Genomic DNA, 25,869 nt, shown 5'->3' with positions numbered 1-25,869 from the left:
GAATAGACTGTTAGAATTTGTATTATGGCAAGAAAAAAGCAGCTGAGTAAAGAAAAACGAGTGGCCATCATTACTTTAAGAAATGAAGGTTAGTCAGTCCGAAAAATTGGGAAAACTTTGAAAGTGGCAAAAACCATCAAGCGCTACAAAGAAACTGGCTCACATGAGGACCGCCCCAGGAAAGGAAGACCAAGAGTCACCTCTGCTGCGGAGGATAAGTTCATCCTAGTCACCAGCCTCAGAAATCACAGGTTAACAGCTCAGATTAGAGACCAGGTCAATGCCACACAGAGTTCTAGCAGCAGACACATCTCTACAACAACTGTTAAGAGAAGACCTTGTGCAGCAGGCCTTCATGGTAAAATAGCTGCTAGGAAACCACTGCTAAGGACAGGCAACAAGCAGAAGAGACTTGTTTGGGCTAAAGAACACAAGGAATGGACATTAGACCAGTGGAAATCTGTGCTTTGGTCTGATGAGTCCAAATTTGTGATCGTTGGTTCCAACCACCGTGTCTTTGTGTGACGCAGAAAAGGTGAACGGATGGACTCTACATGCCTGGTTCCCACACTGAAGCATGGAGGAGGAGGTGTGATGGTGTGGGGGTGCTTTGCTGGTGACACTGTTGGGGATTTATTCAAAATTGAAGGCATACTGAACCAGCATGGCTACCACAGCATCTTGCAGCGGCATGTGTTATGATTGAGTCACCGTAGGAGGCAAAAACAGAAATGCTAGCTAAGTCAAGAAAACCAGAGAGGTTGGCAGCTATCGGATTGCAGACCCCTGAACCTATCAACACAACTAGCAGTAGCCGTGGGGGGTTCCTACGATGCCCTAGACCCCTCGATCACAGCCGGAGAATTAAATAGCCTAAAGACAGAAAGGGAAATCTAAACTGCCCCAGAGCAGACCCCAAAGCAAAAGGCAGCCCCCCACATATAATGACGGTGAAGCAAGAAGAAAGAACACAACACAGACAGAAAGATAGCTTGAGCCCCGTCTTTGCTCAGTCTAACTAGATAGGAAAGGACAGGAAGGCTGCTGTCTGCAATCCGTGAAAAACCCAATAATAATAATAATAATAATAATAATAATAATAATAATAATAATTTTTATTTATATAGCGCCAACATATTCCGCAGCACTTTACAATTAAGCGGGGACATGTACAGACAATAAATTCAATACAAGTTAAGACAATTCAAACAGTGACATTAGGAGTGAGGTCCCTGCTCGCAAGCTTACAATCTACAAGGAAATGGGGGGACACAGTAGGTGAGAAATGCTTGTTAATTCAGGTCTGGCAATTATAATAGGGATTTTCATATAAAGCTGCATGATCCGGTCATCAGCCCGTGTGTTTAAGTGCAATAGACAAGTATCAAGTGCAGTTATCATGTGCATGAAGGGTGTGGAGACAGATGAATAGTAGGGTGCAGATTCAGAATAATATTTGGAAGGAGGGAACAGGGCAAAGTTAGCTTGCTGAGTAGTTGATGTGGTAGGCTTGTTTGAAGAGATGGGTTTTCAAAGCGCGCTTGAATAGGTCAGGGCTAGGTATCAGTCTGATCGTCTGGGGAAGTGCATTCCAGAGAGCTGGAGCAGCACGAGAGAAGTCTTGGAGACGGAGGTGCGAGGTTCGGATTACGGGGGATGTTAGTCTTAGGTCATTTGTAGAACGGAGGGCACGTGTAGGGCGATAGACAGAGATGAGAGAGGAGATATAAGGCGGTGCAGAACAGTGGAGAGCTTTGTGGGTGAGAGAGATGAGTTTATACTGGACCCTGTAGCGAATAGGTAGCCAGTGTAATGACTGGCACAAGATGGAGGCATCGGTGAAGCGGCTGGACAGAAATATGACCCTGGCTGCCGCATTCAAGATGGATTGGAGAGGAGAAAGTTTGGTAAGAGGGAGACCGATCAGAAGAGAGTTGCAGTAGTCCAGACGAGAATGAATAAGAGCGACAGTAAGAGTCTTAGCAGTTTCAAAGGTGAGAAAAGGTCGGATTCTGGAGATGTTTTTAAGATGCAGGTGACAAGAGCGACTGAGTGATCGGATGTACGGAGTAAAGGAAAGTTCAGTGTCGAATATGACCCCAAGACAGCGGGCATGCTGCTTGGGAGTTATGGTTGAACCCTCCAGGGTTATTTCGATGTTAGGTAGAGTGAGGTTAGTAGAGGGGAGAAACACAAGAAGTTCAGTTTTAGAGAGATTTAGTTTCAGATAGAGGGAGGACATGATGCTAGAGACAGCAGACAGACAATCCTTGGTATTTTGAATTAGGGTAGGGGTGATGTCAGGGGAAGAAGTGTATAATTGGGTGTCATCAGCATAGAGATGATACTGGAACCCAAATCTGCTGATTGTTTGTCCAATAGGGGCAGTGTATAAAGAGAAGAGGAGGGGGCCTAGGACTGAGCCCTGCGGGACCCCGATAGTAAGGGGATGAGAAGAGGAAGAGGAGCCGGAAAAAGATACAGTGAAGGAGCGGCCAGAGAGGTAGGAGGAGAACCAGGAGAGGGCTGTGTCCTTGAGGCCTATAGAGCGGAGCATAGTGAGGAGGAGCTGGTGATCCACAGTGTCAAATGCGGCAGAGAGATCCAGGAGAATCAGCAGGGAGCAATGACCTTTCGATTTAGCTGTTATTAAATCATTAGAGACTTTAGTGAGGGCAGTTTCAGTAGAGTGTAAAGAGCGGAAACCAGATTGTAAGGGGTCGAGAAGAGAGTTATCCGAGAGATAGCGGATTAGATTGGAGTGGACCTGGCGTTCCAGGAGTTTAGAGATGAAGGGAAGGTTAGAGACAGGTCTGTAGTTAGCAGTGCAGTTCTGGTCCAGGGATGGCTTTTTAAGTAAAGGGGTTATGATGGCATGTTTAAATGTGGAGGGAAATATACCTGAAGAAAGAGAGAGGTTAAATATTTTAGTCAGGTGAGTGATGACCACTGGTGAGAGAGACTGCAGGAGCTGTGAAGGAATAGGGTCACTGTTGCAGGTTGTAGGCCGAGCAGAAGCGAGGAGCTTGGAAACTTCTTCTTCTGAAACAGGCTCAAAGATGTCTAGTGAGCTTGAGGTGCGGCAGGGAAGGGGATCCAGGCACTGAGGAGATAGGGCTGAGATATCCTGATGGATGTGGTTGATTTTTTCTAGGAAATAAGTGGCCAGATCCTCACCGCTGAGGTTGGTGATGGGGGCCTGTACTTTAGGTTTCAGGAGGGAGTTTAAGGTTTCAAAAAGTCGTCTTGGGTTGTTGGATAGTGAGGTGATGAGGGTGGTGAAGTAGGATTGTTTGGCCAGATGAAGGGCAGAGTTATAGGTTTTGAGCATGAACTTATAGTGGATGAATGAAAATAAGAGCCAACAGACTGACAGTGAAAAAGGCCCTGAAGACGCTAGGCTTCAAAAAGCTATGTCAGTACTCAGGAATATTCTGAAGACAGAGCAACCGGCAAAAGGAGATTCAGCTCACCCCAGCAGGGAATGGCAGAATCCAGAAAAGCAAGGCAAACAAAAACAAAACACAAATGCTAAAAGGCAAAGCAGAAATCTTAGCTTTAGATGAGCAGGAATCAGACTGGTTTCCTAGAAGTCCACAGAGAAATCACCCGCAGGGCAGAAGGGCGTCGGCAGCCTTATATCCAGTCTGTGACTCCACTCAGCCAGTCATCATCATTAGACTCAGGTGCCTGATAATCAGGCTCATTACCTTCCTTTACCAGAATAGGGAGTTCACCAGACCTCAGTGACGAAGGGGAAAATGAACTCACAACAGTACCTCCCCCTTGAGGAGGGGTCACCGAACCCTCAACCACGCCACCAGGGCGATCAGGGTGAGCCCGATGAAAGGCACGCACCAATCTTTTGGCATGAATATCAGAGGCAGAGACCCAGGAATTATCCTCCTGACCATAACCCTTCCACTTAACCAAATACTGGAGTCTCCGTCTAGCCAGACGGGAATCCAGTATTTTCTCTACCTCATATTCCATGTTACCTTCAACCAATACAGGGTCCGGAGGTGCCACCCCAGGAACAACTGGTTCAACAAACCTCTTCAACAAGGACTTATGGAACACATTATGGATTTTAAATGTGACAGGGAGAGCCAAACGAAAAGAGACCGGATTAATAATCTCCAAAATCTTGTAGGGTCCAATAAATCTAGGCTTAAACTTAGGAGAAGCCACCTTCATAGCAATATTTTTTGATGATAACCACACCATATCACCAATCTTAAACTGGGGACCAATGGTCCTATGTCGATTGGAAAACCGCTGGGCCTTTTCCTGGGAGAGAGATAACTTATCCACCACTTGGTCCCAGATTTGGTGCATTCTCTCCACCACAGTGTCAACACCTGGGCAGGCAGAAGGCTCCACCTGCCCTGAAGAAACTCTAGGATGAAACCCAAAGTTACAAAAAAAAGGTGACATCAAAGTAGCAGAACTAGCTCTATTATTTAAAGCAAATTCGGCCAAGGGCAAAAATGAAACCCAATCATCCTGATCAGCGGAAATAAAACATCTCAAATACGACTCAAAGGTCTGGTTTGTTCTCTCTGTCTGCCCATTGGTCTGAGGGTGAAAAGCAGAGGAGAAGGACAACTGAATTCCCAGCTTGGAACAGAAAGTCCTCCAAAATCTAGACACAAACTGGACTCCTCTGTCAGATACAATGTTCTCAGGAACCCCGTGCAAGCGAACCACCTGTTGCAAAAACAGGGGCACCAACTCAGAGGAAGACGGCAACTTAGGGAGTGGTACAAGATGAACCATCTTAGAGAACCTATGACAAATCACCCAAATAACAGTCATCCTTTGAGAGACAGGCATATCAGAGATGAAATCCATTGAAATATGGGTCCATGGCCTCCTGGGGACCGGCAAAGGCATCAACAACCCACTAGAGCGAGAACAAGATTTAGACCGGGAGCAAGTCCCACAGGACTGCACAAAATTCCTGACATCATGAGACAAGGTGGGCCACCAAAAAGAGCGACTCACCAGATCTCTAGTACCAAAAATACCTGGATGACCAGCCAATGCAGAGCAATGAACTTCAGACATCACTCTCTTCTTCCACTGGTCAGGAACATACAACTTTCCACTGGGACAACGCTCAGGTTTGTCCTCCTGGAACTCTTGCAGAGCAAGTCTCAAATCAGGCGAGATGGCAGAAAGAACTACCCCTTCGCCTAAGATGGTAGCAGGCTTGGTCACCACAGGAGAATCAGCAAGAAGCTCCTAGAGAGGGCGTCTGCCTTGACATTCTTAGTTCCAGGAAGAAAAGAGACCACAAAATCAAAACGTGTAAAAAACAAGGCCCACCTAGCCTGTCTAGGGTTCAAGCGCTTAGCCGACTTTAGGTAAATCAAATTCTTGTGGTCAGTGAGGACCACAACTTGATGTTTAGCTCCCTCCAACCAATGTCTCCACTCCTCAAATGCCCATTTCATGGCCAACAGTTCCCGATTCCCCACATCATAGTTACGTTCAGATGGAGAGAACTTTTGGGAAAAGAAAGCACAGGGATTCATTTTAGATGTTACAGGATCCTTTTCGGTCAAAACAGCTCCTGCACCAATCTCAGAAGCATCCACCTCTACCTGGAACGGGAGTGAGACATCAGGTTGCCGCAAAACCGGGGCGGAGGTAAATCTTCGCTTCAGCTCCTGAAAGGAAGCAACAGCCTCCGGAGACCAATTCAACACATCAGCACCCTTCTTAGTCAGATCAGTCAATGGCTTGGCAATACTAGAAAATTTTGCTATAAATTTCCGATAAAAATTAGCAAAACCCAAAAACTTCTGGAGGGCCTTCAAAGAAGTGGGCTGAACCCAATCATAAATGGCCTGTACCTTGGCCGGGTCCATTTCAATAGTTAATGGAGACAAAATAAACCCCAAAAATGAAATCCTCTGTACTCCAAAAAGGCATTTCGATCCTTTGACATACAGGGAATTCTCCCTCAAGATCTGGAACACAGTCCGAATATGTTCCACATGAGAATCCCAATCCTTGGAGAAGATCAAAATATCATCCAGATAGATAATCAAAAATTTATCGACAAAGTCTCGGAAAATATCGTTCATGAAGCACTGGAAGACAGAAGGGGCATTAGTGAGCCCAAAAGGCATCACCAGGTACTCAAAATGTCCCTCCGGAGTATTAAACGCCGTCTTCCATTCATCCCCCTGCTTAATGCGGATAAGATTATACGCCCCCCTGAGGTCAAGCTTGGTAAACCAGCAAGCACCTCTAACTCTAGAGAATAGATCCGAAATCAGGGGTAACGGATACTGATATTTAATAGTAATTTTGTTGAGGGCACGATAATCAATACAAGGCCTTAAAGAACCATCCTTTTTGGCCACAAAAAAAAAAAAAAACGGCACCTAAGGGTGAAGAGGATGGTCTAATATGACCCTTCTCCAACGCCTCCTTAATATAGGACCGCATAGCCTCGTGCTCGGGTACAGATAAATTGAAGAGCCGACCCTTGGGAAATTTACACCCCGGGCTCAGTTCAATTGCACAGTCATAACTCCTATGAGGAGGCAAGGACGCAGACTCATTCTCACTAAATACATCATAAAAGTCCGCCAAATAGTCAGGAACATCATGCGACTGAGGAGAGGTGGAAAAAACCGGAGCCTCACTACAGGCACACCGACAACCCCAACTCACCACAGACACAGATTTCCAATCCAAGACTGAATTTGCAACCAGGGAAACCCCAGAACAACGGCATCATGCAGATCATGTAACACCAAAAATCTGCAATTTTCTTGATTGTCTGGGGCGACCCGCATGACCACCTGGGTCCAAAACTGAGGTTTATTTTTCGCCAAAGGAGTAGCATCAATCCCCCTCAAAGGGATAGGCGTCTGCAGAGGTGTCATCGGAAATCCACAACGTTTAGCAAAATCCAAGTCCATTAGGTTTAGCGCTGCTCCCGAATCCACAAAAGCCTTGGCGGAAAATGTGGACAGGGAGCAGATCAGAGTAATTGCCAGAAGAAACTTAGGTTGAACACCACCAACAGAAAACGTGTGTGCAAAGCGTTTCTCTCGTTTAGGACAAACAGAAATAATATGCGAGGCATCTCCACAGAAAAAACACAGCTTATTACGCCTTCTGAACTCCTGACGTTGCGCCTTAGACAAAACTCTATCACATTGCATAGGTTCAGACGTCTGTTCTACCGTTGGCAACACCTCTCGTGCAATCCTGCGTTCACGTAAACGCCGATCAACCTGAATGGCTAATGACATAGAATCGTCCAGACCAGAGGGAACAGGAAATTCCACCATAGTATCTTTTACGGCTCCTGACAAACCCTTCCGAAAGAGAGCAGCCAAGGCATTATCATTCCAGGTAGTAAGGACCGCCCACTTTCAGAACTTTTGACAGTACAACTCTGCAGAATCTCGACCCTGGTTCAATGCCAGCAGGGTCTTTTCAGCCTGATCAATAGCATTAGGTTCGTCATACAACAACCCCAAGGCTTGAAAGAATGCGTGCACATTAGTCAGAATAGGATCATCTGGTTTCAAAGAAAACGCCCAATCCTGGGGATCGCCACGCAGCAAAGAGATGACAATTTTAACCTGCTGCCCGGAACTCCCTGACGAGTTAGGCTTCAAGGCAAAAAATAACTTACAATTATTCTTGAAACTCAAAAATTTAGATCGATCCCCAAAAAATACATCAGGTGTAGGGATCTTTGGTTCAACAGCATGCGAACGAGCAAGTTAGGCGGAAATTCCCCGCACTTCCGCAGCGAGCTGCTCCACACGATCAGACAATTGCTTTTATCTCCATTGAGAGAAAAAAAAATTCCCCCTACGGCCTCAGAGATATAGAGGAAAGAATATACACACTTTTTTTTTTTTTTTTTTAAACACAATTCTTTCCTGCTATTGAGTACCCTAGGATCTGCGGTATGGCGGGTGATTCTGTTATGATTGAGTCACCGTAGGAGGCAAAAACAGAAATGCTAGCTAAGTCCAGAAAACCAGAGAGGTTGACAGCTATCGGATTGCAGACCCCTGAACCTATCAACACAACTAGCAGTAGCCTTGGGAGGTTCCTACGATGCCCTAGACCCCTCGATCACAGCCGGAGAATTAAATAGCCTAAAGACAGAAAGGGAAATCTAAACTGCCCCAGAGCAGACCCCAAAGCAAAAGGCAGCCCCCCACATATAATGACGGTGAAGCAAGAAGAAAGAACACAACACAGACAGAAAGATAGACTGAGCAAAGACGGGGCTCAAGCTAACTAGATAGGAAAGGACAGGAAGGCTGCTGTCTGCAATCCGTGAAAAACCCTATGAAAATAAGAGCCAACAGACTGACAGTGAAAAAGGCCCTGAAGACGCTAGGCTTCAAAAAGCTATGTCAGTACTCAGGAATATTCTGAAGACAGAGCAACCGGCAAAAAGAGATTCAGCTCACCCCAGCAGGGAATGGCAGAATCCAGAAAAGCAAGGCAAACAAAAACAAAACACAAATGCTAAAAGGCAAAGCAGAAAACTTAGCTTTAGAGGAGCAGGAATCAGACTGGTTTCCTAGAAGTCCACAGAGAAATCACCCGCAGGGCAGAAGGGCGTCGGCAGCCTTATATCCAGTCTGTGACTCCACTCAGCCAGTCATCATCATTAGACTCAGGTGCCTGATAATCAGGCTCATTACCTTCCTTTACCAGAATAGGGAGTTCACCAGACCTCAGTGACGAAGGGGAAAATGAACTCACAACAGGCATGCTATTCCATCCGGTTTGTGTTTAGTTGGACCATCATTTATTTTTCAACAGGACAATGACCCCAAACACACCTCCAGGCTGTGTAAGGGCTATTTGACCAAGAAGGAGAGTGATGGGGTGCTACGCCAGATGACCTGGCCTCCACAGTCACCAGACCTGAACCCAATCGAGATGGTTTGGGGTGAGCTGGACCGCAGAGTGAAGGCAAAAGGGCCAACAAGTGCTAAGCATCTCTGGGAACTCCTTCAAGACTGTTGGAAGACCATTTCCAGTGACTACCTCTTGAAGCTCATCAAGAGAATGCCAAGAGTGTGCAAAGCAGTAATCAAAGCAAAAGGTGGCTACTTTGAAGAATCTAGAATATAAGACATATTTTCAGTTGTTTCACACTTTAATTATATAATTCCACATGTGTTAATTCATAGTTTTGAAGCCTTCAGAATGAATCTACAATTTTCATAGTCATGAAAATAAAGAAAACTCTTTGAATTAGAAGGTGTGTCCAAACTTTGGTCTGTATCGTATACATGTAATCGATATTACATAGTGTATTACATATTTACAATTTATTACAGTTTGTGTTCTACAGTTGTATTCCAATAAATAGATATTATGTTCTATCTAAATATCTTGATTATTGGATCATAGAAATGATTAAATGTCTGATGTTCACATTGTACTACAATAAATTTTTTACTTAAATATAAGCAATATACGTGGGAGTCGGAGTCGTGGAGTCAGTGTAAGTGAAATTGAGGAGTCGGCGTAGCAGGTCTGGCTTACCGACTCTACAGCCCTGGTTTCTCCAATGTCCGGCTCTGAAGCCACTGCGGGGGCAGAAGGCATGGAACAGCCAGGGACTAAGGGCAGTGATGGAGCAGAAAGTTCATGCGGATCTCAGCAAAGATCCATGGGGACCCATGGCAGAAGAAAAGCCTAAATTGGCTGTGCCAGGTGCCATGTCTGCTTTACTAACTACACGCAATTCTAGACACCGCAACTTAAACTTCTTATGGTATTCCTCCGTTACTCCTCCTGGAAATGCAGGAACAAACAGCACGGCAATATCATTCTCTTCCATAAATTGTGAGAAATGACGGACCCCAAGGGTCTCTGCTGATCAACAGTACATGGGGGCCGTGGTGCTGCAGCGAGTACCTTGGTTCCCTTGGGGTGTTAGTATCTCCTGAAAAAAGCGGCTGGGAGAAGATGGCTGACCTGTTGGATTTCCCTACTTTCTCTCCAGGACTCTCTCAGTGAGGACACAGGAGGCCTCGGGAGAGTCAGCTGAACAATCGTGTGCCCCACAGCTATACTAGGTATACAGGGGCTTTAAAGGGAGTTGACAATTAACTATTTTTTTTTTTTTTATTAAATACATGTATTTGAAGGTAAAAATCATCTTTGCAATTGGGTGTCAGTAAACATTTTGCACCATTTTGCTTTTTGTTTCCTGGCACATTTAACTTTGATGTGGTCTATGGTCATAAATCAGCCAGAGGAGCTCAGAAAAATAAAAATAAAAAAGTTACAAACTACCAGATCAGACTGTGAATAGGAGCTCACTGGCAGATTCTCAGTTAACTCATCGCAGCCAGCAATAGACAATGCAACGGGACTAGAGAAAGCAAATGGTACATTTTTAATGAATCCCTATTGCAAAAATGTTTTTTTTTCTAGCCCAAAATATATGCATTCAAGCAAAAAAAAAAAAAAAAATCCCCACTTCACCCCTATCCGTTAAGGCTGTCCTAACTTATCTCTATGATGGCAGTCTTATAAAGTGACAGCACATCGCTAGCACGTGCCACCGCTCCGACTGTGTGGTCTGACCTCTGGACCCCCCACCGACCGTGATATTAGAGGGGAGCACTGCATACTCTACTAATTTTGAAGTCTCAACTGGTTTGATTCACTGGAAAAAGGGTCACACTGCGGTGGCATCACTGGGGTACAGGGACTAACCCTAAATCCATCCTGCATCCCCTTAATTCTCATGATCAGGGTCTCCCAGGATGTCTGGCAGCACAGTCACCAATAATAACATTTATTTTGTAATCCAGACCGATACATATTATTCCCTGGCTGAAAAGAATAGGACTTTGTGAGGTCATTTTGTACTGGAAGGAATGCCAGGCAGGCAGACGGCAGGCAGGCAATGTGATGGCCCTACTCACTAATACGCTCATTGTTAGCTGCAGCAGATGGCTCACAATACACTGCAGCCCATCTGCACAAAGCCAGGAAGTGCGGGCTCTGTACCCGGGCACACAGGGCACCTACAACCAGGGCTGTGGAGTCGGTAAGCCAGACCTGCGACTCCGACTCCTCAATTTCCCTTACACCGACTCCGACTCCCACATATATTGCTTATATTTAAGTGAAAAATTTATTGTAGTACAATGTGAACACAAGACATTTAATCATTTCTATGATGCAATAATCAAGATATTTAGATAGATATTATGTTCTATTTATTGGAATACAACTTTAGAACACAAAGAACTGTAATAAATTGTAAATATGTAATACACTGTGTAATATCGATTACATGTATATGGTACAGACCAAAGTTTGGACACACCTTCTCATTCAAAGCGTTTTCTTTATTTTCATGACTATGAAAATTGTAGATTCACTATGAAGGCATCAAAACAATGAATTAACACATGTGGAATTATATAATTAAAGTGTGAAACAACTGAAAATATGTCTTATATTCTAGATTCTTCAAAGTAGCCACCTTTTGCTTTGATTACTGCTTTGCACACTCTTGGCATTCTCTTGATGAGCTTCAAGTGGTAGTCACCAGAAATGGTCTTCCAACAGTCTTGAAGGATTTCCCAGAGATGCTTAGCACTTGTTGGCCCTTTTGCCTTCACTCTGCGGTCCAGCTCACCCCAAACCATCTCGATTGGGTTCAGGTCTGGTGACTGTGGAGGCCAGGTCATCTGGCGTAGCACCCCATCACTCTCCTTCTTGGTCAAATAGCCCTTACACAGCCTGGAGGTGTGTTTGGGGTCATTGTCCTGTTGAAAAATAAATGATGGTCCAACTAAACGCAAACCGGATGGAATAGCATGCTGCTGCAAGATGCTGTGGTAGCCATGCTGGTTCAGTATGCCTTCGATTTTGAATAAATCCCCAACAGTGTCACCAATAAAGCACCCCCACACCATCACACCTCCTCCTCCATGCTTCACGGTGGGAACCAGACATGTAGAGTCCATCCGTTCACCTTTTCTGCGTTGCACAAAGACACGGTGGTTGGAACCAAAGATCTCAAATTTGGACTCATCAGACCAGAGCACAGATTTCCACTGGTCTAATGTCCATTCCTTGTGTTCTTCAGCCCAAACAAGTCTCTTCTGCTTGTTGCCTGTCCTTAGCAGTGGTGTCCTAGCAGCTATTTTACCATGAAGGCCTGCTGCACAAAGTCTCCTCTTAACAGTAGTTGTAGAGATGTGTCTGCTGCTAGAACTCTGTGTGGCATTGACCTTGTCTCTAATCTGAGCTGCTGTTAACCTGTGATTTCTGAGGCTGGTGACTCGGATGAACTTATCCTCCACAGCAGAGGTGACTCTTGGTCTTCCTTTCCTGGGGCGGTCCTCATGTGAGCCAGTTTCCTTGTAGCACTTGATGGTTTTTGCCAATGCACTTGGGGACACTATCAAAGTTTTCCCAATTTTTCGGACTGACTGACCTTCACTTCTTAAAGTAATGATGGCCACTCGTTTTTCTTTACTCAGCTGCTTTTTTCTTGCCATAATACATATTCTAACAGTCTATTCAGTAGGACTATCACCTGTGTATCCATCAGACTTCTGCACAACACAACTGATGGTCCCAACCCCATTTATAAGGCAAGAAATCCCACTTATTAAACCTGACAGGGCACACCTGTGAAGTGAAAACCATTTCCGGTGACTACCTCTTGAAGCTCATCTAGAGAATGCCAAGAGTGTGCAAAGCAGAAATCAAAGCAAAAGGTGGCTACTTTGAAGAACCTAGAATATAAGACATACAGTATTTTCAGTTGTTTCACACTTTTTTGTTAATTATATAATTCCACATGTGTTAATTCATAGTTTTGATGCCTTCAGAGTGAATCTACAATTTTCATAGTCATGAAAATAAAGAAAACGCTTTGATTGAGAAGGTGTGTCCAAACTTTTGGTCTGTACTGTATATTATATATATACATATATATATATATATATATATATATATATATATATATATATATATATATTCAAACAATGTGAAAAACATATAGCCAGCTCACCATAAAGGAGTTCCTCTTGATGCAGTAATCGGTGTTCACCCTGTGCTTTGCACGGATCAAGGCAGGGAGTATGCCCCAACAAATAGAAATATGAGGAAATGGGGATCCAGCAAAAGGATGAAAGTTCACCAGATTTGTAAAAACTTCTTCTTTATTAATCCATTATATCATAAAAAGTATGAGGAACTCCTATCAATTAGTAGCATTCCAGCAAGGGACTACATGCTTCAGCACTATGTGCCTTCCTCACGGTCCTATTTGAACTAAGCTCCAACACTAGCAATATATCCTCCTTTGTGGAACATATTCAAATGACCCTTAATTAAAAACAGTGGAACAAACCAATTAAAAACATCTGAGTAGATGGTTGAAACTCAGTTCAAAAATGTTGCTAGAAAAATACCTATATTGAACATGTTTTATACATAGCCAAATGATATAAACATTTAGTAATCAATCAACAATAATATGGAATAACTGCCACAAAAAGCAACAATATACACTCACTGGCCACTTTATTAGGTACACCTGTCCAACTGTGTGTTAAGACTTAATTTCTAATCAGCCAATCACATGGCGGCAACTCAGTGCATTTAGGCATGTAGACATGGTCAAGACAATCTCCTGCAGTTCAAACCGAGCATCAGTATGGGGAAGAAAGGTGATTTGAGTGCCTTTGAACGTGGCATGATTGTTGGTGCCAGAAGGGCTGGTCTGAGTATTTCAGAAACTGCTGATCTACTGGGATTTTCACGCACAACAATCTCTAGGGTTTACAGAGAATGGTCCGAAAAAGAAAAAAAATCCAGTGAGCGGCAGTTCTGTGGCCGGAAATGCCTTGTTGATGCCAGAGGTCAGAGGAGAATGGGCAGACTGGTTCGAGCTGATAGAAAGGCAACAGTGACTCAAATTGCCACCCGTTACAACCAAGGTAGGCAGAAGAGCATCTCTGAACGCACAGTGCGTCGAACTTTGAGGCAGATGGGCTACAGCAGCAGAAGACCACACTGGGTACCACTCCTCTCAGCTAAGAACAGGAAACTGAGGCTACAATTTGCACAAGCTCATCGAAATTGGACAGTAGAAGATTGGAAAAACGTTGCCTGGTCTGATGAGTCTCGATTTCTGCTGCGACATTCGGATGGTAGGGTCAGAATTTGGCGTAAACAACATGAAAGCATGGATCCATCCAGCCTTGTATCAACGGTTCAGGCTGGTGGTGGTGGTGTCATGGTGTGGGGAATTTTTTCTTGGCACTCTTTGGGCCCCTTGGTACCAATTGAGCATCGATGCAACGCCACAGCCTACCTGAGTATTGTTGCTGACCATGTCCATCCCTTTATGACCACAATGTACCCAACATCTGATGGCTACTTTCAGCAGGATAATGCGCCATGTCATAAAGCTCGAATCATCTCAGATTGGTTTGAACATGACAATGAGTTCACTGTACTCAAATGGCGTCCTCAGTCACCAGATCTCAATCCAATAGAGCATCTTTGGGATGTGGTGGAACGGGAGATTCGCATCAGGGATGTGCAGCCGACAAATCTGCGCCAACTGTGTGATGCCATCATGTCAATATGGTCCAAAATCTCTGAGGAATGCTTCCAGCACCTTGTTGAATCTCTGCCACGAAGAATTGAGGCAGTTCTGAAGGCAAAAGGGGGTCCAACCCGTTACTAGCATGGTGTACCTAATAAAGTGGCCAGTGAGTGTATAAACATATATGAAAAAATGCATCATATAGTAGGTATAGTAGGCATGATCTAAACATCAGAAACAATCACAAAAATAACTCTCAGAAGGTATAATATCATAGAGTAGGTTTAAGATAAAGATATAATCTTTTGTAAATTCATACATGAACTCTATCCCTTTTCTATTCCTCTCCCTTTTCTCTTTTCCTGCTTCTCCCCAAAAAAAGAAAAATAAAAAAAAAGAAAAATAAAAAAATTGTTTGTTTATATATATATATATATACACACACACACACGCTATGACTTATCTCGGCTAAGATAAAGCCTAGATCCTCAGGCTACATTCACACTATATGTAGCCAGGATCAAAACTGGGGGGGGGGGGGGGGCAGAATCTCATACTGTTCCGCAGAATTTCATACTGCACCTCTCAGCTGCTGCAGAACCTCATACTGCACACCCCTGCACTTGAAAATAAAGCCTGCACCTTAAGAAGATGTGGTGATGAATGCAGTCTATTTATTCCAACTATCAGTTGATGTTGATGTTACTGAAGACGAGTAATACCTGTCCTGGGCGTCCTTTTGGGCAGCTATGAGGTGTACCTGACTGGTGCTAAAAAAAAGGAGTGTTAGTCTGTGTGGTATCCGGCTTTCATTCTTTTTGGTACAGATATGATATGGATAGACAGATATGGATAAATGGATAGATAGAGCAGATTTCTAATCTGCTTTTGCTATTGAAAACATTATCTATGAGCTCAAAAACCTTTCAGGTGATGCGGTTTTTTAAAAAGCTGATCTGCTTTTGCAGCTGAAAAACGTATCCTCAGCGCAGGAAAACCGCTGTGTGTGAATGTAGCCTTAGATCAGGAATAGAACAGTCATTTATAGGACATTTCATAACTTTCCCAAATTCCTATGAAAAAATATTCAGCACATCCTGCATTGAACTACTGTACACAATTTATTATATATTTTAGGAGTCGGAGTCGGTCCATTTTATACAGACTCCGACTCCACGACTCCGACTCCACAGCCCTGCCTACACTGTCAGCTGGGTGCTGAGGAGACACTGGCACGTCATCAGAAGGAACACACAGAAGGCTATGATAGTGTGTGCGCGCTGCAGATCGGGGCAGCATGTCCTAAGCAGGGCTGTGGGGTCGGTAACCCAAACCCTAGACTCCTCAATTTCCCTGACTCCACAGCACTGGTCACTGCTGATCATGTACATAAAGTGCGACACAGATCCATCTCCACTAAAAGCCCAGATCCTCAGATCAGGAACAGAACAGACATGTACAGGACATTTCAGAACTTTCCCAAATTATTGTGAAAATATTCAGCACATTCTGCACTGAACTACTGTACCCAATGTATTATATATTTTAGGAGTTGGTCCTCCACCAAAATGGACACCGACTCCAAAGCTCTACTGCTAAGCACAGAGTAGCACGGAAAGAGTTACATTTCCATCCTGATCTCATTTAGGTGTCAAAAATACCGAACAAATCTAAAAGAAAAAGAAATGTAAAGGGGTGATCAGCACTGCGCACGGTTTTCCATATGTCTGACTCAACCATTATTCTGCATATTCTATATATAGCTGTGTGGTCCCGGCCTAAGGAGCTGCAGCCACTCATCAGATCAGTCAAAGACTGCTCAGTGTGACATGATGGGAGTTAGACTCTCTACGCTGCATGGCACACGATTAGCTTCACTGTTCCTAACTGCTTCCATGACAGAACTACATACTGGTGTGCAGAGGAAAGGCACAATCAGGACATCAGATCACAGCCACATCATGCCGTCAGCTGCCCCTACTCTCTCAGTACCCTGGATCCGCCATCCAGCCCAGGCCCACCCGGCACACTGGAGCCACCATCGCCCCCCCCACCCCCCGCACACTGGAGCCGCCATCTGCCCCCCCCCTCCCCGCACACTGGAGCCACCATCTGGCTTGCCCCCCCCCCGCACACTGGAGCCACCATCTGGCCCCCCCCTCCCCGCACACTGGAGCCACAATCTGGCTTGGCCCCACCGCACACTGGAGCCACCATCTGGCCCCCCCCTCCCCACACACTGGAACCGCCATCTGGCCCGGCCCCCCGGTACACTGTAGCCACCATTTGGCCTAGCCCCCCCGCACACTGGAGCCACCATCTGGCCCGGCCCCCCCCGCACACTGGAGCCACCATCTGGCCCGGCCCCCCCGCACACTGGAGCCACCATCTGGCCCGGCCCCCCCGCACACTGGAGCCACCATCTGGCCCGGCCCCCCCGCACACTGGAGCCACCATCTGGCCCGGCCCCCCCGCACACTGGAGCCACCATCTGGCCCGGCCCCCCCCGCACACTGGAGCCACTATCTGGCTTGGCCCCCCCGCACACTGGAGCCCCCATCTGGCTTGGCCCCCCCCCGCACACTGGAGCCACCATCTGGCTTGGCCCCCCCGCACACTGGAGCCACCATCTGGCTTGGCCCCCCCGCACACTGGAGCCACCATCTGGCTTGGCCCCCCCGCACACCGGAGCCACCATCTGGCTTGGCCCCCCCGCACACTGGAGCCACCATCTGGCTTGGCCCCCCCCCCGCACACTGGAGCCACCATCTGGCCCGGCCCCCCCCACACTGATGCCACCATCTGGCCCGGCCCCCCGGAGCCACCATCTGGCCTGGCCAACCGGCACACCGGAGCCACCATCTGGCCCAGCCCCCCAGAGCCACCATCTGGCCCGGTCCTCTCGCACACCGGAGCTGCCAGTTGGCCCACCCCTCCCAAACACCAGAGCCGCCATCTTTTCCTACTCTCCCATAACCTGGAGCCACCATCTGGCATGGCCCTCCCACAACGGAGCCGCCATCTGGCCTGGCCATCTCGCACACTAGAGCCAACATCTGGCACTGCCCTCCCGCACACCGAAGCCGCCATCTGGCCTGGCCCCCCATTTGGCCCCGCCCCCCGGCACATCGGAGCCACCAGTTGGTCCACCCCTCCCAAACACTAGAGCCACCAACTCTTTCGACTCCCACACCCCGGCACATCGGAGCCGCCATCTGGCACAGCCCTCCCACACACTGGAGCCGCCATCTGGCCCGACTCCCCCATACACTGGAGCCGCTATCTGGCACGGCCCTCCTACACACTGGAGCCACCATCTGGCCCGGCCCGTTCCCCCAGACACTGGAGCCACTATCTGGCCTGGCCCCCCCCGCCCACTGGAGCCACCATTTGGCCCGGCCCCCCCCCCGCACACTGAAGCCACCATCTGGCCCTGCCCCCCCCGCACACTGGAGCCGCCATCTGGCCCCCCCTCCCCGCACACTGGAGCCGCCATCCGGCCCCCCCTCCCCGAACACTGGAGCCGCCATCCGGCCCCCCCTCCCCGAACACTGGAGCCGCCATCTGGCTTGGCCCCCCCGCACACTGGAGCCGCCATCTGGCTTGGCCCCCCCGCACACTGGAGCCGCCATCTGGCTTGGCCCCCCCGCACACTGGAGCCGCCATCTGGCTTGGCCCCCCCGCACACTGGAGCCGCCATCTGGCTTGGCCCCCCCGCACACTGGAGCCGCCATCTGGCTTGGCCCCCCCGCACACTGGAGCCGCCATCTGGCTTGGCCCCTCCGCACACTGGAGCCGCCATCTGGCTTGGCCCCCCCGCACACTGGAGCCGCCATCTGGCTTGGCCCCCCCGCACACTGGAGCCGCCATCTGGCTTGGCCCCCCCACACACTGAAGCCGCCATCTGACCTGGCCCCCCCATCAGGCCCGGCCCCCCTGGAGCCACCATCTGGCCCGGCCCCCCAGAGCAACCATCTGGCCCAGTCCTCTCACACACCGGAGCCGCCAGTTGGCCCACCCCTCCCAAACACCAGAGCCGCCATCTCTTCCTACTCTCACTTAACTTGGAGCCATCTGGCCTGGCCATCTCGCACACCAGAGCCAACATCTGGCACTGCCCTCCCGCACACTGGAGCCGCCATCTGGCCCGGCCCCCCGGAGCCACCATCTGGCCCGGCCCACCGGAGCCACCAGTTGGTCCACCCCTCCCAAAGACTCTCGCACACCCCGAAGCCGCCATCTGGCACAGCCCTCCCACACACTGAAGCCGCCATCTGGCCTGGCCCCCCCATCTGGCCCGCCCCCCCGGAGCCACCATCTGGCCCAGCCAACCGGCACACCGGAGCCGTCATCTGGCCCGGCCCCCCAGAGCCACCATCTGGCCCGGTCCTCTCGCACACCGGAGCCGCCAGTTGGCCCACCCCTCCCAAACACCAGAGCCGCCATCTCTTCCTACTCTCCCATAACCTGGAGCCGCCATCTGGCATGGCCCTCCCACACTGGAGCCGCCATCTGGCCTGGCCCTCCCGCACACCGAAGCCGCCATCTGGCCTGGCCCCCCCGCACACCGAAGCCGCCATCTGGCCTGGCCCCCCGGCACACTGGAGCCGCCATCTGGCCCGGCCCCCCGGAGCCACCATCTGGCCCGGCCCCCCGGAGCCACCAGTTGGTCCACCCCTCCCAAAGACTCTCGCACACCCCAGAGCCGCCATCTGGCACAGCTCTCCCACACACCGAAGCCGCCATCTGGCCTGGCCCCCCGGCACACTGGAGCCGCCATCTGGCCCGCCCCCCCCCCGGAGCCACCAGTTGGTCCACCCCTCCCAAAGACTCTCGCACACCCCGGAGCCGCCATCTGGCACAGCCCTCCCACACACCGAAGCCGCCATCTGGCCTGGCCCCCCGGCACACTGGAGCCGCCATCTGGCCCGGCCCCCCGAAGCCACCAGTTGGTCCATCCCTCCCAAAAACTCTCGCACACCCCGGAACCGCCATCTGGCACAGCCCTTCCACACACTGGAGCCGCCATCTGGCCCGACTCTCCCATACACTGGAGCCGCCATCTGGCACGGCCCTCCTACACACTGGAGCCACCATCTGGCCCGGCCCGTTCCCCCGCACACTGGAGCCGCCAATTGGCCCAGCCCTCCCAAACACCAGAGCTGCCATCTCTTCTGACTCTCCCACACACCGGAGCCGCCATCTGGCACGGCCCTCCTGCACACACCGGTGCGCCATCTGGCAAGACCCCACCGCACACCAGAACCACCATCTGGCCTGGCCCTCTCGCACACTGAAGCCGCCATCTGACACAGCCCTCCCACACACAGGAGCCGCCATCTGGCCTGGCCCTCTTGCACACTGAAGTCGCCATCTGACACAGCCCTCCCACACACCGGAGCCACCATCTGGCCCGACTCTCCCACACCGGAACCGCCATCTGGCACGGCCTTCCCACACACTGGAGCCGCCATCTGGCCTGGCCCTCTCGCACACTGAAGCCACCATCTAACACAGCCCTCCCACACACCGGAGCCGCCATCTGGCCTGGCCCTCTCGCACACTGAAGCCGCCATCTGACACAGCCCTGCCACACACCGGAGCCACCATTTGGACCGACTCTCCCACACCGGAACCGCCATCTCTTCCGTCTCTCCCATACCCCGGAGCCGCCATCTGGCACAGCCCTCCCATAGACCAGAGCCGCCATCTCTTTCGACTCTCCCATACCCCGGAGCTGCCATCTGGCACGGCCCTCCCACATACCGGAGCCGCCATCTCTTCCGACTCTCCCATACCTGCCATCTGGCACGGCCCGCCCACACACCAGAGCCGCCATCTCTTCCGACTCTCCCATACCCCGGAGCCGCCATCTGGCACAGCCCTCCCATACACTGGAGCCGCCATCTGGCCCCCCCCTCCCCGCACACTGGAGCCACAATCTGGCTTGGCCCCACCGCACACTGGAGCCACCATCTGGCCCCCCCCTCCCCACACACTGGAGCCGCCATCTGGCCCGGCCCCCCGGTACACTGTAGCCACCATTTGGCCCAGCCCCCCCGCACACTGGAGCCACCATCTGGCCCGGCCCCCCCGCACACTGGAGCCACCATCTGGCCCGGCCCCCCCGCACACTGGAGCCACCATCTGGCCCGGCCCCCCCGCACACTGGAGCCACCATCTGGCCCGGCCCCCCCGCACACTGGAGCCACCATCTGGCTTGGCCCCCCCCGCACACTGGAGCCACCATCTGGCTTGGCCCCCCCCGCACACTGGAGCCACCATCTGGCTTGGCCCCCCCCGCACACTGGAGCCACCATCTGGCTTGGCCCCCCCCGCACACTGGAGCCACCATCTGGCTTGGCCCCCCCGCACACCGGAGCCACCATCTGGCTTGGCCCCCCCGCACACTGGAGCCACCATCTGGCTTGGCCCCCCCGCACACTGGAGCCACCATCTGGCTTGGCCCCCCCCCCCGCACACTGGAGCCACCATCTGGCCCGGCCCCCCCCACACTGATGCCACCATCTGGCCCGGCCCCCCGGAGCCACCATCTGGCCTGGCCAACCGGCACACCGGAGCCACCATCTGGCCCAGCCCCCCAGAGCCACCATCTGGCCCGGTCCTCTCACACACCGGAGCTGCCAGTTGGCCCACCCCTCCCAAACACCAGAGCCGCCATCTTTTCCTACTCTCCCATAACCTGGAGCCACCATCTGGCATGGCCCTCCCACAACGGAGCCGCCATCTGGCCTGGCCATCTCGCACACTAGAGCCAACATCTGGCACTGCCCTCCCGCACACCGAAGCCGCCATCTGGCCTGGCCCCACATTTGGCCCCGCCCCCCGGCACATCGGAGCCACCAGTTGGTCCACCCCTCCCAAACACTAGAGCCACCAACTCTTTCGACTCCCACACCCCGGCACATCGGAGCCGCCATCTGGCACAGCCCTCCCACACACTGGAGCCGCCATCTGGCCCGACTCCCCCATACACTGGAGCCGCTATCTGGCACGGCCCTCCTACTCACTGGAGCCACCATCTGGCCCGGCCCGTTCCCCCAGACACTGGAGCCACTATCTGGCCTGGCCCCCCCCGCCCACTGGAGCCACCATTTGGCCCGCCCCCCCCCCGCACACTGGAGCCACCATCTGGCCCGGCCCCCCCCCCCCGCACACTGAAGCCACCATCTGGCCCTGCCCCCCCCCGCACACTGGAGCCGCCATCTGGCCCCCCCTCCCCGCACACTGGAGCCGCCATCCGGCCCCCGACTCTCCCATCCACTGGAACCGCCATCTGACCCGACTCTCCCATCCACTGGAACCGCCATCTGACCCGACTGTCCCATACACTGCAGCTGCCATGTTCACTCTGCCAGCACCTGCCATACATATCTCTAGGGAACAAAAGGAGCAGCAGTCTGATCAGATACCTCCCCACAGCCTCTGTCAGCAGCAACTCACACACATCCATAACGGCTAGCCAATCAGTCTCATATTTATTGGGGCCTTAAAATGCTTGCTATAGGCCTCTGTTATCAACCACTCCTCACTGATCAGAAGATAGTTGCTGAGTGTTCTCCCCTGTTATCAGCCACCTCACACCGATCAGAGGCCGCTGTGCGCTATTCTCCTCTGTTATCAGCCACCTCACACTGATCAGAGGCCGCTGTGCGCTATTCTCCTCTGTTATCAGCCACCTCACACCGATCAGAGGCCGCTGTGCGCTATTCTCCTCCGTTATCAGCCACCTCACACCGATCAGAGGCCGATGTGCGCTATTCTCCTCTGTTATCAGCCACCTCACACTGATCAGAGGCCGATGTGCGCTATTCTCCTCTGTTATCAGCCACCTCACACCGATCAGAGGCCGCTGTGCGCTATTCTCCCGTTATCAGCCACCTCACACCGATCAGAGGCGGCTGTGCGCTATTCTCCTCTGTTATCAGCCACCTCACACCGATCAGAGGCGGCTGTGCGCTATTCTCCTCTGTTATCAGCCACCTCACACCGATCAGAGGCCGCTGTGCGCTATTCTCCCGTTATCAGCCACCTCACACCGATCAGAGGCCGCTGTGCGCTATTCTCCTCTGTTGTCAGCCACCTCACACCGATCAGAGGCCGCTGTGCGCTATTCTCCTCTGTTATCAGCCACCTCACACCGATCAGAGGCCGCTGTGCGCTATTCTCCTCTGTTATCAGCCACCTCACACCGATCAGAGGCCGCTGTGCGCTATTCTCCTCTGTTATCAGCCACCTCACACCGATCAGAGGCCGCTGTGCGCTATTCTCCTCTGTTATCAGCCACCTCACACCGATCAGAGGCCGCTGTGCGCTATTCTCCTCTGTTATCAGCCACCTCACACCGATCAGAGGCCGCTGTGCGCTATTCTCCTCTGTTATCAGCCACCTCACACCGATCAGAGGCCGCTGTGCGCTATTCTCCTCTGTTATCAGCCACCTCACACCGATCAGAGGCCGCTGTGCGCTATTCTCCTCTGTTATCAGCCACCTCACACCGATCAGAGGCCGCTGTGCGCTATTCTCCTCTGTTATCAGCCACCTCACACCGATCAGAGGCCGCTGTGCGCTATTCTCCTCTGTTGTCAGCCACCTCACACCGATCAGAGGCCGCTGTGCGCTATTCTCCTCTGTTGTCAGCCACCTCACACCGATCAGAGGCCGCTGTGCGCTATTCTCCTCTGTTGTCAGCCACCTCACACCGATCAGAGGCCGCTGTGCGCTATTCTCCTCTGTTATCAGCCACCTCACACCGATCAGAGGCCGCTGTGCGCTATTCTCCTCTGTTATCAGCCACCTCACACCGATCAGAGGCCGCTGTGCGCTATTCTCCTCTGTTATCAGCCACCTCACACCGATCAGAGGCCGCTGTGCGCTATTCTCCTGTTATCAGCCACCTCACACCGATCAGAGGCCGCTGTACGCTATTCTCCTCTGTTATCAGCCACCTCACACCGATCAGAGGCCGCTGTGCGCTATTCTCCTCTGTTGTCAGCCACCTCACACCGATCAGAGGCCGCTGTGCGCTATTCTCCTCTGTTATCAGCCACCTCACACCGATCAGAGGCCGCTGTACGCTATTCTCCTCTGTTATCAGCCACCTCACACCGATCAGAGGCCGCTGTGCGCTATTCTCCTCTGTTATCAGCCACCTCACACCGATCAGAGGCCGCTGTGCGCTATTCTCCTCTGTTATCAGCCACCTCACACCGATCAGAGGCCGCTGTGCGCTATTCTCCTCTGTTATCAGCCACCTCACACCGATCAGAGGCCGCTGTGCGCTATTCTCCTCTGTTATCAGCCACCTCACACCGATCAGAGGCCGCTGTGCGCTATTCTCCTCTGTTATCAGCCACCTCACACCGATCAGAGGCCGCTGTGCGCTATTCTCCTCTGTTATCAGCCACCTCACACCGATCAGAGGCCGCTGTGCGCTATTCTCCTCTGTTGTCAGCCACCTCACACCGATCAGAGGCCGCTGTGCGCTATTCTCCTCTGTTATCAGCCACCTCACACCGATCAGAGGCCGCTGTACGCTATTCTCCTCTGTTATCAGCCACCTCACACCGATCAGAGGCCGCTGTGCGCTATTCTCCTCTGTTGTCAGCCACCTCACACCGATCAGAGGCCGCTGTGCGCTATTCTCCTCTGTTATCAGCCACCTCACACCGATCAGAGGCCGCTGTGCGCTATTCTCCTCTGTTATCAGCCACCTCACACCGATCAGAGGCCGCTGTGCGCTATTCTCCTCTGTTATCAGCCACGGCTGGCCAAGCTTCTTCCATGGGGACAGGAAGTCCGCAGGGAGCCGACCCCACGACCCCCATGTGTGGTCCCAGCAGACCCATCGGGCTCGTCCACTCCCGGATATGCAGTTCTTGCCATGAGGACAGAACAATGGCGCACTGCGATAAAGATCGGCCGAGGAGCTTCGACTCCAACTCACCTTTGCCCTCTTCCGACGACTTGTTCGCCGACCTTCGGGGGTCTCGGGCTGCCCCCCGTCCGCTCCAGCCATGATTCCCGGAGCAGAGGAGCCGCCGTGTTCTGCCCCAGGAGAGGCCCTGTCCTTCTTCCTGGGGGTCCTTTCGAGGGGCGCCCCAGTATCTGGTGAGGCCATTATGCTAGAAGAGGATGATGAGGAGGAAGATGAGGAGGATGATGAAGAGGAGGATGCAGGGGGCTGAGACTCTGCTCCGTTCTCACCACCCCCGCCGGACTCGGACTTCTTTGCTGCAAGCATTGAGTTGAGATGGCGGCTTTGGATTGAGGGGAGGGGCTCGGGAGTGGGTGGAGCCTGTACGGGGATGTTGGGTGGAGTAGTGGACACTGATACACCGGCGGTCGCAGCCTTGTGAAAGTGTCTAAGCGAGGGCGACACCAGGAGCCGCGGCCACCGTGTTTGTGCAGCGCGCATGCGCAGGCGGGTCCGCCCACTGCCGGGTGTCCGCCCCACATTGTGCTCCGCCGGTGTCTCTCACCTGCTAGTGGTGAAGGTCCCCACAGCCGTCCCGTCCGGCTGGTGTCGGCATAGGCCACAGTCCACAGCCCAATACTTCCTTGTACGTCATGTGCTGTGAGTGAGTGGTCTAATGGAGTGTGCCGGGGACCCCATTACTGCCCCTACAGGGGCCCCTGTCTGCCCTCACCTGCTGCTCAGGGTACATTGTGTCTCCCTCAGCAAGCTGGTAAGGGGCATCATGTTTGGGAACTGTGCCCTCATATAGGGCATAGGGGTCCAAGCGCCAGGACCCCACAAAACCCGAGACTCGTGGCTCTGAAAGTCTGGTCATGGCCTTGGTCTCCTCATGCACCCTACAGGGCCGTGTTCAGATGCTGCGGTTTTTATGCAATTTAAAAGCTGCGTTTTACAGTAGCAGCAAAAGTTGTGAGCATTCAGAAATCTCCTGAACACGTCGGCTTTTCCTGACTGAATTGGAAAACTGCTTCTTTCTTGAAAGCTGCGACGTCTCACTTCTTTCAGCGGATTTCAACCATAGCAACGAATAGTACTGTAGACGAATGACCAAATCCGGCCTCCTGTAAGCAGCTTCTCCCTGCCGCGAGAGCAGGTTCTGCCTGTAGCAAAGACGCAACGTGAGAACAGAGCCTAAGGCTGTGATCACACACAGCGGTTTTTTAGCGGTTTTGCCAATAAAACCGCTAAAAATAAGCTTCCCATTAATTTCTATGCTTGCACTTTTTGTGCATATTGATGCGTTTTTTTACCGTGAAAAAAACGCATCACG

The 25,869-nt window shown here is 51.4% G+C and overlaps 1 protein-coding gene across 5 annotated transcripts in view; it reads right to left on the bottom strand.

The window, feature by feature from the left end:
- KDM1A (lysine demethylase 1A) overlaps positions 1 to 25,218 on the bottom strand; it is a 58,975-nt gene extending 33,757 nt beyond the window's left edge. For 4 of the 5 annotated variants that reach the window (XM_073572846.1, XM_073572862.1, XM_073572854.1 and 1 more), the window contains exon 1: positions 24,567 to 25,042. In XM_073572846.1, the coding sequence (XP_073428947.1) occupies positions 24,567 to 25,037 (471 nt within the window). In that variant the 5' untranslated portion in view covers positions 25,038 to 25,042. Of the gene's footprint in view, positions 1 to 24,566; positions 25,043 to 25,101 lie in introns of those variants that run through there. The other variant, XM_073572880.1, reaches the window with a different exon arrangement.
- Between the last annotated feature and the right edge of the window lie 651 nt (positions 25,219 to 25,869).

Source organism: Dendrobates tinctorius, unplaced genomic scaffold (assembly GCF_039654945.1).
Source record: "Dendrobates tinctorius isolate UK_male_01 unplaced genomic scaffold, ASM3965494v1 ptg000007l, whole genome shotgun sequence".
Lineage (NCBI taxonomy): Eukaryota > Metazoa > Chordata > Amphibia > Anura > Dendrobatidae > Dendrobates > Dendrobates tinctorius.
This window is presented reverse-complemented; position numbering and strand designations above follow the sequence as displayed.